This window comes from Haliotis rubra, unplaced genomic scaffold (assembly GCF_003918875.1).
Source record: "Haliotis rubra isolate DU_JTF1 unplaced genomic scaffold, ASM391887v1 Scf20, whole genome shotgun sequence".
In the NCBI taxonomy this organism is placed as follows: Eukaryota; Metazoa; Mollusca; class Gastropoda; order Lepetellida; family Haliotidae; genus Haliotis; species Haliotis rubra.
Genome location: NW_025766003.1, coordinates 1,798,542 through 1,812,084, shown reverse-complemented (window position 1 = coordinate 1,812,084; position 13,543 = coordinate 1,798,542). Strand labels below are relative to the sequence as shown.

The 13,543-nt window shown below is 40.7% G+C and overlaps 1 protein-coding gene across 1 annotated transcript; it reads right to left on the bottom strand.

Moving 5' to 3' along the window:
• Nucleotides 1–9,630: 9,630 nt before the first annotated feature.
• On the bottom strand, nucleotides 9,631–13,532 carry LOC124275573. Its single transcript, XM_046711162.1, has 2 exons — nucleotides 13,302–13,532; nucleotides 9,631–11,078 (listed from the first exon to the last, which is right to left on the bottom strand). The coding sequence occupies exons 1-2, from the start codon at nucleotides 13,409–13,411 to the stop codon at nucleotides 9,959–9,961; spliced, it is 1,230 nt and encodes a 409-aa protein (XP_046567118.1). The 5' UTR covers nucleotides 13,412–13,532; the 3' UTR covers nucleotides 9,631–9,958.
• Nucleotides 13,533–13,543: the final 11 nt, after the last annotated feature.

Below are 13,543 nucleotides of genomic sequence, written 5' to 3'. Positions count from 1 at the left end.
TGGAAAGAAGTCATTCAAACTGCTGGACACCCAAACATAACAAAAGTATCGATAAGTTCCCCATGGAATGATCTTATTATACCGACTAAAGGATATAGATTAGTTTACGAGTCTCATATCGAAATCCAATTTTCCTAACGTATGCGATAAATGGGAAAGTGAAGTAAACGATCATATCGATTGGAAGACCATATTTGTGCAATATAGACTAACCATTAAAGACCCAAAGCTTTTTGGATTTTCAATACAAATTTATTAATAGAGTTATTTATACATTAAAATGAAACTAGTTGATAATGACATATGTATATCGTCTGACGTAAGTGAGAATATTTATCATGTATATATTGAAAGAATTATAAGTTCGAGGGGTGTCACAAGTTCCATGTATCACACCCAGGCAGTTACTGGAAGGTGGACATTTTTTGTTGTGTATCTCAACCAGCTAGTTTAAATAGGAAGGAGGGATATCTAAGGGTATAACGAGTTCCTTCACCAGTAAATTACATGTTATGTTTGCTGGTTAACGCCGCACTCAGCAATATTCCAGCTAAATGACGGCGGTCTGTAAATATTCGAATCTGGACCAGATCATCTAGTGATTGACGTCATGAGCATCGATCTGAGCAAATGGGATACGATGACATGTGTCAACCAAGTCAGCGAGCCTGACCACCCGTTACCATGAGTGAGTGAGTTTAGTTTTACGCCGCACTCAGCAATATTCCAGATATATTGCAGCGGCGGTCTGTAAATAATCGAGTCTGGAACAGACAATCCAGTGGTCAACAGCATGAGAATCGATCTGCGCAATTGGGAACCGATGAGATGTGTCAACCAAATCAGCGAGCCCGACCACCGGATCCCGTTAGTCGCCTCTGACGACAAGCATGGGTTAATGAAGGCCGATATTCTAACCCGGACCTTCAAGGGTCTCCGATACCATGACGCGCATGTACCATGACGTGCTGCCGAAGACAATTCTTACCCGGAACTCCACGGGTAAATTAAGTGATAACCTATCTTGTGAAACTGGCCTGCACGACTGTCAACCTGATGATGGTTTACAGGCGAAGCACCTATTCTAAGTAGATGCCGAGGCAGCACGTGTGTTGAGCATGGGTACAGAAGCTGGGACGATTCTGGGGCTAGACATACACTGCTGAAAGTGTCTGACGTCAACCTCGACGACCTGACTTACGCTATGGCATACACCGTCTACCCATCGGATTACTACACGTACTGGATCGGCCTGAGACGTCTGTACCGACGTGTGTGGATTAACGGTATGTACACGACAGAAAAGGGGTCAAACTTTAAGGATGAACAGCTTCTTTATTCAGGTGGTGCGTCGTTTTGATACAGATTCTTGTATCGTTGTCAAGCAGGTACGACATGACAGTTTAGATTTACTTATAGTCCGTTGGGCTCAAAATCGGACCGATGAATTCCAATCTAACTCGAAAACTAATAAACATAAAATAGTCAATGAACGCTGATCATAATCAAAACATCATACCAACTCTGTGAGGTTTTTGCAGATTGTTTGTCCTAAAAATAAAAAGTTGTTTAACAATCTATCATTAAAATATTGACACAGTTCACTATTTGTTACGAGGGAGGAGTGCAGAGAAAGGGACAGCCAGGTGTTCGAGAACGGATGGAGACGGCACAGCACAGGTTAATGAATAAATAACTTTGTCTGCGAACGTGCTTCTCGAACATCTGGCTGTCCTTTCTCTGCACTCCTCCCTCGTAACAAACAGTGAACTGTGTCAATATTTTAATGATAATTTTGATTAAACAACTTTTATTTTAGGATCTGCAAATAAATCACAGAGTTGGTATGATTTCAATATGATCAGCGTTTCGTGAGTATTTTATGTTTATTTGTTTTCGGTTAGGTGTATTCATTTCCAAACGAACTATAGTTGGAAGTGTAGTTTTCGTGAGGCGAAACAGAGCATCTTTACGTCATATACCTTTTAGTGAAATACAAACAGATTCTGGTTCCTATGTTATGCTACGTTTTACTTAATATTTTATTGTATATTATTGCTATTAAAATTGCCTCTGCGTCGAAATATGTAGACCCGTGAAGATCCGGGTCAGGACAGGTCTTCAGTAACTATAGTTGTTCAGTAACTGTTATCTTAAGAGATAAGAATCAGTTGTTTTACCTTTATGCAAGTGTGCGTTAAAAATTTTTGGTAAATGATGCTAGATAACTCTTGTATACTGTAACAAAGTATGTAAAGAAGAATTAAGAACTTGTGCATGTGTAGAATAGACATAATATATGTCTATGTGGAAGGGAGTTGAACTAGCAGGTGTTCCAAAATAACCTGCAGATGACCACGGTAAGGTCAGCGGCCAGGTATATTTAGCTAGGTCCGGACGAGGTTCGGAAGTTCGGCTTCCCGCATCGAATATAGTGTAGAAAATAGATCCCCTGTGTCGTCGTACTTCTAACCGTACGATAAACCCATGCTTGTCGTAAGAGGCGACTGGCGGGACATGGAGGTTAGACTCGCCTACTTGATTGACACATGTCATCGGTTCCCAATTGCGTAGTACGATTCTCATCATGTTGATCACTGGCTTGTCTGGTCCTGACCATATTATTATTTACAGACCGCCTCTATTTAGCTGGAATATTGCTGAGTGCGGCGTTAAATAACAAACGAACAAACCAGCCAAAAACAAACCAAGCTATGCTAGGGCTCCTTTCACGAAGCAACCTTTACTAAGGTTAACCTTAACTCCCATTCTTTAACATTGCACTAAGGTTACCTTAGTGACTTACAATCACCTTAGTGCTTTGAGAAAGGAGGCCCATGTATGGCATCGTACCCGTAACTTTCTGGAGAATTAGGTATTCATTTTACACGTGCTAATCTACTACTACTCATAACGGCTGTTTTCTATCCTGTAGGAAGTGACGTCAGCCTGAATAATGACGTCCACACCGACAGGTACTGTCTGTCAATACACAAATTCCCCCGAAACGACACAACCCTGTCCTGGAACCCCTGTGCCTATAGGCTGATGGCAGTGTGTCAAGCCGGTATGTGCTATCCCTACAGGAGGTAGTGTGGTAGACCGTTCGTATGTCACAAAGGGCAGTGGGGTAGCCTAGTGGTTAAAGCGTTCGCTCGTCACGCCGAAGACCCGGTTCGATTCCCCACGTAGGTACAATGTGTGAGTTCCGGTTCCATGTGGGACGTGAGTACAATGTTTTATGGACATTTCTGGTGATCTCCGCAGTATATGGCTGGAATATTGCGAAATGAAACCTCAATTACCAGTCATAAAAGGTGAGTGAGTGAGTGAGTTTGGTTTTACGCCGCTTTTAGCAATATCACTGCGGGGGACACCAGAAATTGGCTTCACACATTGTACCCCATAAAAGATGAGATGTAGAGCCTTAGTATATATTTCCTAGACATGCAGACAGTTCGTGGGATCCAAGGGTGCGAACGGTCCCGAGTACCAACCACTTTCCAAAATTGGTATATAGTGCTGTCAGTGTTTGACGGTGTGGTCATAATGCTTTATAACATGGATATTTAAACACTTTAAAAAACTGAAAATATAACATTTACATTTATGCTGTATATTTATTGTCATCATTGCAAGCCTAATCCTGCTGTCGTCGCAAGGACGGTTCTCTTCCCATTACTGTGAAAGTAACAGCAGTTCTGTTCGTTTCTGTTCTATTTCAGGTCCTTTTCTGTTTTTTTCAATTAATATCTGTCACGAAACACTATTCACCTTCAGCAAGAGCACTTAGTTCTTCTACAAGCAGCGACTCTAGCACCACGACATCATCACCACCATTTACCCCTTCAACAGAGACCCCACCGGAGTCAGAATCGCCCTCCCCGACCCATGCCACGTCCACTACAAGCAGCTCTGCAATTGTCCGGCTCAACACTGGTATCAGTCCTTACATGTCTGTGTATTCTAGCACTCTCCTGCTTATCCTACGTATACGTACGTTTCTCAATGTAGAATTGGTGTTGGACTATTTGTGGTAAACTAGTGATGCCAACGGAAAGCATTATTGGAATATTAGCTAAACGTATGCACGTTAAACGTGAATGAATGTTGTTTTGTGCCACGTCGTGACCATACATATAAACTGGCGGCCAAAAGAAACGTCTAGTTTAAAAGACTCAAACGATATACACATGAAAAAAATGTATTGAAAAAAAACAAAATCTCAGCAAAATCAACAGTTTAAATGTCAGTCATATTATTGGCACCACAGTTGCCATCGAGGCTGAGCAGCAAAACAAACTTTCAGTGTAATGGATGAAATTCAATGTAAGGATACACACATCTACAATTGCTCACATGTTCAAAGACAAGTCGCATTAAAAACGAGTGTGGCCACTTCCTGCTGCAAAAACACGCAAAGACTGGGGCAAAGAAAAGTCCGTCGTCTGACCACTTCACGTCCGATGCGTTGCTATTTTTCTTGGAGGGCTTGGGTCAGTACTTGTCCTTTTGCTTGGAGATGTGGTAGCTGTTGACCAAGACGATTCATGACATCCGAGAGATGTTCTATGGGGGGACATGTCAGGGGAGCGTGCCGGTCATGGCAATACGTTGACGTTGGCTGCAAAGACGTTCTGTTCAATGCAGCCTGTAATGGGGTCTGGCATTGTTATGCTGACAAAGGACAGCTTTGGTAAAGGTAGGAGAATTGGATGAAGAATGGCATCCATGTAACGCTCAGTTGTCAAATTTCTGTTAACGATGCCAGTGGTTTTTGTTTTCCCAAACTATATATATCAATACTCCCTCAGCTGTGGGGCGTAAACGCAACATGCCGCCTTTCGATTTCCCCTTTGCCGGCTACACGCTGTCTTCCAACAGTTCAGACAGAATCGGCTTGCATCAGTGAAGACGGCTCTCTGCTAGTCATGTCGTTCGCGCCCAGCTCAATCTCTGACGGTGCTGTCATCAACTGTCAGTCATAAATATCACATAGAATGCCTTTTTCTCCAACATGTTTCGTTCTTTACTCTTCATCGTTCCTGTCAAAAGATTTTCTCTATTAAGCTGTAACGCTTTATTTATTCCGTCTTCAACAAGAGATTTTGGATATTCCCGTAAAACTATTGTACATATTCTTCGTGCCAGGTTATATGGAAGACTTCTTTTAGTGTGGCTCGGATGACAAGATTTGAAGTTTAAATATTGTTTCGTATCTGTAGGTTTGTAGAAGATATCTGTGTCCAATTTCCGCCCCGATTTGATGACCATTGTGTCTAAGAAAGCTGTTTTAGTTTCATCTGCCTCCATAGTGAAAACAAGATTTTCGTCCATGCTATTTAATAGTTCGTAAAATGCATTTAGTTTCTCCTCAGAAAATGGCCAAATTATGAAGCAGTCGTCTAGAAATCTTTTCCAATTATCCATGAAATAATGGGCAACATCCTCTCCAAGAATTTGACTGATTTTATGCTTGAACTTTTCCTCCAGATATTCTAAGACAAGCGTCGCATAAGTCGGCGCCATTTTGGTTCCCATGGCTGTTCCTTTAATCTGTTTATAGTACTTATCGTCAAAAAAAGATAACTTGTTTTGGCTTGCATTTTTTTACAAATGTCTTTGAATACATTTGTGACATGTGCCACCGGTAAGGCAGAATATCCGATCTTATGGCGAGCTCCTGGTGTCATCATTGAGTGACTGATCTGCACTAGTTTATGGTATGGTCGGAATAAGAATGGGTGACCTCAGCATGTTTACATATTGTATAAATATTGTTGATCAGCAGTGTAAAGTATATAACATATAATAGTTCATGCCCCAATACCCCTGGCTACACTCATTCTACATTACATCTACTGTGCATTGCGTTCCAGGTACTCGCATAGGTATTTCTGCGGTTTGTGTGGCCATACTCGCACTGACGGTTGCTGCTTTTGTAATCATGAAAAGGTACGTGGAACGCCAAACGAAGACTACATATCTCCAACTATATGCATGCATTTTTCTGCTGCAGCGAACTCGATATCTCATGAACTGGAGACTGTTAATATGAAATCTTCAAAATAACGCCCTTCTGTCGTCATGGCTACTAAAGTTATGGCGCGCACCGTGCATACTTGACATTGAACTGTACCCGTGAAGATCCGGGTTAGAATTGGTCTTCAGTAACCCATGCATGTCGTAAGAAGTGATTAACGGGATCGGGCGGTCAGGCTCGCTGACACATGTCGTCGTATCCCAATTGCGTAGATCGATGTTCATGCTGTTGATCACTGGATTGTCTGGTCCAGACTCGATTATTTACAGACCGACGCCATATAGCTGGAACATTGCTGAGTGCGGCGTAAAACAACCAAGCAACCAATGACATGAAAGTTCGAACTGTTACAAAATGCATATGAGACTTCTTTCTGCCTTTATGTTCAGGATTGTACTAAAGTTCATTTCACCAATAATTAATTGACTTAATACTGCCTTCCAGACGCAAATTGCTTTTCTTTGGAGCAAAACCAACGACTAACAGTACAGTCAACGTCGGGTTTGAAAACAGGACGTATACGATGTCTGAAGACGAACACATCTATGAGTCTGTGACGGAATACCCAGGGAGACATGGTCAACCACCTCTCCCCATCGCCACCGTCAGACCCATGATAAACATCTACATGAACGACCCTCAGAATTCCAAGGAAGAAGGGTACGATGTCTTATCCGAGTGTAGTTCGTTCGTAGCTCCCTCCGTAAAACCTTATGATCGTGTCGTAGTAGGTGGTGATGGCACAGTATCTCAAGGTGGTTACGATCGAGCGAGAATCTTAAACGTCCGACCTCAATTCAATAGCAATTTGAGTCTGGGTGATAATGGTTGTCCGGGTCAATACGAAAATCTCAATCTTAAAGACAACCCTGGGCAAGTGGGTAATGGTCAGCCTGAGGAATCAGACAGAGCAGACGACAGAAATCGCACAATTCCGGGTGCACAAACGACGTATCACCAACATCAGAACAGAAGGGTTGCCGATCCTGTTTATGAAAACATCTCCCGATGTGAAAAGTCCTTCAGCGACGATGATGACGTTAGCACGGGAAACGTCTGCAAACACGACGTGATAACATCGCATAATGGATGTTATTATAACAACAGACAGGCATTGGAAACAGAAACCGCCATTGAAAAAGACGGAAGTCGTGATGGAGAAGCGACAAATGCATGACGAATGTTCGACGTCCTCTTCAGATCATATGGATAACAGTATCCTGTGTTTATATTGTTTTCGTGGTAGAGTTACGTCCCGTTTACGTGTCCGGATCCGAAGATGGCTGGCATGATCAGCCTTCTGATGAGAAATACATCTGGTAGCGAACCCACTCCCTTGTAAGCTTGTTGCCAAGCCGGCACACAGAAAACTGAATTCATCTATACACCAGTGCTTCGAGTCACAGAACGTTATCTGACAGTATATCTATGTCTATAATTCCTGTTGTTTGGCGCCATTACATCAAAACATGATTATCATTAAGTACTGAGCGGGGAGAGGATTTTGGGAAGTTAAATTCTGTAATGTGTGGAACATGACGTTTCAGGGTATGTTATACTTGGTGTTGTTCCACACATTACAGAAGTTGACTTCCATAAATTCCACACGCACACTTTATGTGTATCATTTCTGAATGTCATTCAAAGAGTTCATGTTTATAATAACATGTTACTGACAATACCATTCTTCTTTGGAGATTCAAGGATTAAAACCTACACGATCAGTTTCTATGTTGATTGCTGATTGAAATTGCTTATGACATCATGAAATGTGATTATACATGCAACAGTGGTAGTCATGTCATATTCTACAATCTAGTCGCTTATATATAGAGAGCAATCTGAAACAATTTACAGATCGTTTTGATCGTAGAGATAGCGATATTTCCGAGTTACCAGATGTGCTATGATACGGGGGAAATGTACACAGTAAGTATTTAACACCGCTTCTATGTTTTCGTCAATTCCGTAATTCATATGCACTTTAAGGAAACATCTGAAAGACACTGATTCCAGTACTAAAACATGTCAGAGACACAACCGATACACGATGAAAACCTCGTACTGGAACACAGAATGTTTCTCCGAGGGGGCGCAAGAACCATGTATGATGAAACCGCAGAGGGTGTAAATAGAATAGTAATTGAATACGTATTACCATTGATTTCAATTTCTGTACTTCAGTTCGAATAGACCCCCCTCCTGATGTATAATGTGTCAATCGCTTTAACTAACCTATGTCTATCCATCAAAATCGTTCCTGTTCATCATACCAGCTTCTAAATGTCACTTAAAGAAGTTATGTTTAAATATATTTTAATGAATAAAATTGTTCTCCACAACTGAACCACGTCTTTATGTAAATATTCTGATGGCTTTAAAACAAATCAGGACACGCATAGATATTAATAATTTCTAAACACGAATGTCGTGTGCCTTTCAATGATTAATACAAATAAGATACACACACAAGTATATGTACCTGCATGGTTATCTGCAGAGTTGGTGTCGTCGCTACATCGCTGGAAAAATGCCGATGTGGCGTAAAATTTCAACTCACTCACTCACCCACATGATTCGAAACCGTTGCAAAGTAAAAAATGCGTCTGGTGAACCCACTTACCCGTATGCTTGTACTGTAAGAGTGTGAATTATCCCCTACCGAGGCAGCCGAACGTGGAGACTGATAGAGCCTACCTCTTACAATTACCAACAATTGCTACAGTTTATACCCCAGCGGTTAGAGGGTTTATTTAATTGTATGTATTCAAAAACAGTTTTCATCATAAGTTGCTGTGTCCAAGTGCTTTTACAGGGTGCCAGTTACTGATGAAATATCTGATGTTGCGATATATATCGAAAGTATAGTATTCTATCGGTTCTCGGCAAACTTTGATGATCGATGTGTGAAAAGGCTGATTGATTTTCGGGTTTTCGTTGGAATTAGACACCAGATTTTAATATTATTTTGACCAATCAGAATCAATCATTCTTCAGTGTCATGGTGGATTTGCACACTTAATCACAGCAACAACAACCATGTTCCTGATCATCGTACTGCTGTTTTGTAGAAGAAAAATATTTCATGTACTAAAATTGTAAGTGTACTGGTCCTTCATTTCATGATTTGACTGAACTATTAATTTCTTTCCCTAATACAAACTAACAGATATTACGCTCTTTGGAACGGTGCCAAGCCACCATTGGTTCGTTAACAGACTAACAACTCTGTAAAGGCAGATATTCCATATTGTAATAAATGTGAATATTTTACAGCTATACATGCACATGTACCATCGTCACAGTTGCCTTTGAGTAAATATCACCAGGCTCCGATAATGTCCCACATTAGTGCACTCCGTGTTTCGACGTACATGACTCACTTATAGACTTTCAATTAAATCCCCAAAACAACGTTTCCGTAATCATAATATTCCTTTGCAAAAGGCAGAGTTTATTGTACGATTTCGATTATAACCTGAGCATGTATTTATGAATCAATATCAAACATGTACTATAATAGGTTATTCGAGGGAATCTTGCCCCACGGGCGGCATGCGTCACGAAGACAAGCAAAGCCCTAGAAAGATATGTCATATGTATTCTTTATTGGTAGTTTCATGTAGAGAAGTGACAATGTGCACAAGCATATCTATCAATGTCATATTAATCATGGAAGCGTTGATGATAAAGGCTTCATTGTTACAATGATCCAGATTATCCAAATTGACATCCCCTCGAAAACATATATCAGTACTATACCTGAGAAAGGAAAAAAATCCAATTCGAATTTCTCAAAATAAATTATAAAAGTTTACAAAAAGGCGAAATCACGTGGGGCTATTCATCTCTTGAATCCTTTCACCTATGTCTTTGTAATAACAATAAATTCAGACCCATTGCGTTTGGGTTCACTCAGATGACCGCGCGTTTCACCTTAGCCGGACCGAGAGCATTTGGTAGAACAATGAGGTCCGTCCTTTCCACGTCCGCCGACACAGCAAGCGTGTCCAAGAATCCTATTGATTGGTGTCTCAGTAAGATAGAGGCAGCTCGACTCACAAATAACACTGCTTTTACTCCATTCAACTGTGAGGCTAGTTCAAGAGCAACCTCTGGATTTAGACAATCGCAGGAAACGAGGTCCAGTCTTGAAGGGAGAACTCTCTGGATTTCTGCAACCCACAGGACCTCGAAGTCTCCATCAGCCTGGACAAAACTACGCATACAGGATACAAGTATTTCGGTCTTCAGGTGGAGCAAGTCGTCTGCAGTCACGGAGCTGACGAACAGCTGCAGACGACATTCAACAGGGACGTAAAAGCGCTGCCAGCTTACCATCGATATGTATTCAGCGTTTGCACCACGGCGAAAACGTTGTCTCAGAAGCGTCCTCTTGTGGCGAGATTCTCGATCAGCTGCGCGAGACTCTAGCAGGCTTTCCTTCATAAGTTCTCTTGGCACCTTCAAGTGATTCGATTTGGGCGATTTTGTTGGGGATTCCGTTAGGCTGCTTTCACTTTTAGACGAGTTCAAGGATGAGTTAAGGTTTTCACTAGTTTGTCGTTTCAGCTTGAGATCATAATACTTAGAATACCACAGTTGCATGTCCAGCCATACCGTTTTGGAATTGGCCACGCTTCCTCTGGGGTAAAATGGACCCCACACTTTTCGGACAGGAATATACTTGCAGTACTTCTGAAGATCAGGTACGCGTATGTCCAGCGGGCAACACGATGATTCCTTGCTTTCATTACAATCGGTGCAGCTGTGTGATCGGAGGTGATCGCTGGTTTGAACGACATCGCAACCTAACGCGCTTTGGTTCACATTTCCGGAATGTGCTTTCAGGAGATCTCCGATACTGTCCACCTTACATATTCCTCCCAAGCCCTTTCTTTTCTTACAGAGCTTCTCCTTTCCTCTTTTGAACACAGATTTTATTTTATCTAATGCTTTGGCTCTCTTGACTGTTTTGACAATTTCTTGTCCAGACCCCATCTGCGAGAAATCTCTGTAATCATTACCGCGTAACCTGAAATTGAATTAAACATTATTATAACTCGCCAATCGTTTAGTATGAGATACATCTATCAGCGCATACAAGGGCACTTTGAGATCAAGTGTCCTGAGAATGAGCCACGTGTCTATAGTTAAAAACCAAATCTTCATGTTTATTAAGTAATAACCTGTAAACAAACGCAGTATGTTCATTAATACCGTAACCTAACATCGTATTTAAATATTCACACCAGGAATTAATTAACTTGCTGGGGAGTAGTAATGAGGTCCTGCACATAATTTACCAATAAGAAGGAACTGTCCGGCAGTTGCAAGCATAATCATTCCCCATACATCAGACTTGTTATTAATTACATGCTGTTGTAAATAATAATCTTATCTTTGTCACAACATACTATGTGTCTACAAAATGTACACCGAAACGTCGCTCTATATATATGCAATAAACAAGGCGTTGTTATCCATAACGTGCTATGCTTCATTATTGAATCGCCAAGCTTTAGAATGTCGGTCATACAACTGAATAATCCCGCTTATCATAGTGTTTACTGGGTCCTTTACTGGGTTTCATTCAATGTTTGTGTGTGAACTAGCGAGGTGGTACCTGCAACGCATGGAACGTCCAATGGCTATTGGCACGCTGGTAAGTGGCAAAACCCAATTTGCAGTGGCGCAAACGTTACATGACTCAGACTCTTTATTTTCGTAGATGATGGCCGTTGAGGTCTATAGTACAATGCCGTGCTTAGTATGGGGAAATCATAATGACATGAGCGCCCGTAAACATTTTGGTCAGATAGATAGCAGTATTAAACAATACAGATTTATCTTGGCTGGACATCAACTGTGTAAATTTAAGTCTAGAGTGGTATGTAAAGTAATAAGGTGGTACATACTTCTCTCTAATGTTTTGGTACAGAGGACAAACTAATAGGCTCTGGCTGAAGGATGGTATTGAATACAATAAGAAGATAACAATGAGGATTCATGTAGACGTGCACTCCAATCCTGCATACATACATCTTTCAATCGCTGCTTAAATACAATAATAAAATTATCAATACAACCAACATCATGTGCTAGCCAAACAAAAGCAAAGCCATGTGAAAATAGGATGTGGCGAACACAAGACACGCAATTTGTATAACCTTGAACATCAAATTTTTTCACATATCATAACAATGTGTAACATCTATTTTCAGGCATTCTTATAATTTTAAACCAGTATTTAATGACACGCGTATAAATGTTCACATACAATGGAGTACGTCCACACTCTCCCAGAGCAGCTGCATTTGAAGTTCTGTAACTAACTTTTAAAATATATTTGCAAAACTTGGTATGGACTCGTTCATCTGGTTTGCTGACAAACACTCCCCAAATTTCCGCACCGTAAAGTAGAATAGGTAAGATTTTACTGTCAAACATCCTGAAAAGAGTGTCTATTGATAAATCAGGAAAACGATGAAACATTTTACGAATAGGGCCTAGGGCTTTATCAGCCTGTTTTGCTAAAGTATAACATGCTTTAGAAAATATTTCCTACAAGAAAATACTATACCAAGATATTTATAATGGGAGACGACTTCAAGGTCTTCCCCGTTTTAATGACCATCTCTCACATTTTGAGAGTCTACCACCATTTTAAAATACCATGATTTTATTTTTTTCGGTATTAACAGTCAGTCCCCATTTCACACAATAACTTGCTAAGATATCAATTTTACGTTGAAGATTAAGAACGGAGTCAGCAAACATTGAAAATGTTTAACTTTAGATTGGTAGACTTATGCAACTCGTGCCAACAAATCCAAAATGAGTACGGGACTGAGTCATCCGAAACCAGGCTCAACAAAATCAAACTTAAACGGTGAATTCCATTTTGAACAGCAAACTGTTATCAATCTTATTAGAGTACGGGTACCATTACCGGTAGTAGGCCTAATGTGTTTCCAATTCATTCGTTATTATCATACCCTCATACATCTGCTAAGATAAACTAATGTAGAGTATACATATAATGAGGAACTCAGTGGTAAATAAAAATATCAAGGAGTGTTTTCAAAACAAGTGGCAATATTGATCTCCTTGTTTTCGGTAGATCTATGTCTACAATACCACGTTGGAATAATGAATTCGACTAGCATTGATTTTAGATTTAATTCCCTATATAACGAATAAACTCCTAATGATTTCGACTACGATATCATACAAGAACATGAATTTTGTCACTTACCAATAGACGTCATTTTGTTTTTCAGAAATATCATCCGTTAGGCCTGATTTCCCTTTTGTTGGGTTCTTCGCTGACTTTCGTCTTTTTTTCTTCCGAAAAAGTAGCGGCATGATAGAAGTGTTTCTACAACCCCCTACCCCATAGTGTATGGCTTTTCGGACGAAGCGGCCAACTGTCAGCGCGTACGTAAAATCTTCTGGCAGCCGGCGGTGACAGTTACTGCACGTGACTTTGTTTACAGG

Excerpts from the sequence above, each read along its gene's own strand:
- LOC124275573 (XM_046711162.1), bottom strand. The coding sequence starts at position 13,411 with ATGCCGCTACTTTTTCGGAAGAAAAAAAGACGAAAGTCAGCGAAGAAC. Across the intron at positions 11,079-13,301 it reads AAACAAAATGACGTCTATTG|GTTACGCGGTAATGATTACA; the intron begins GTAAGTGACAAA and ends ATTCAATTTCAG.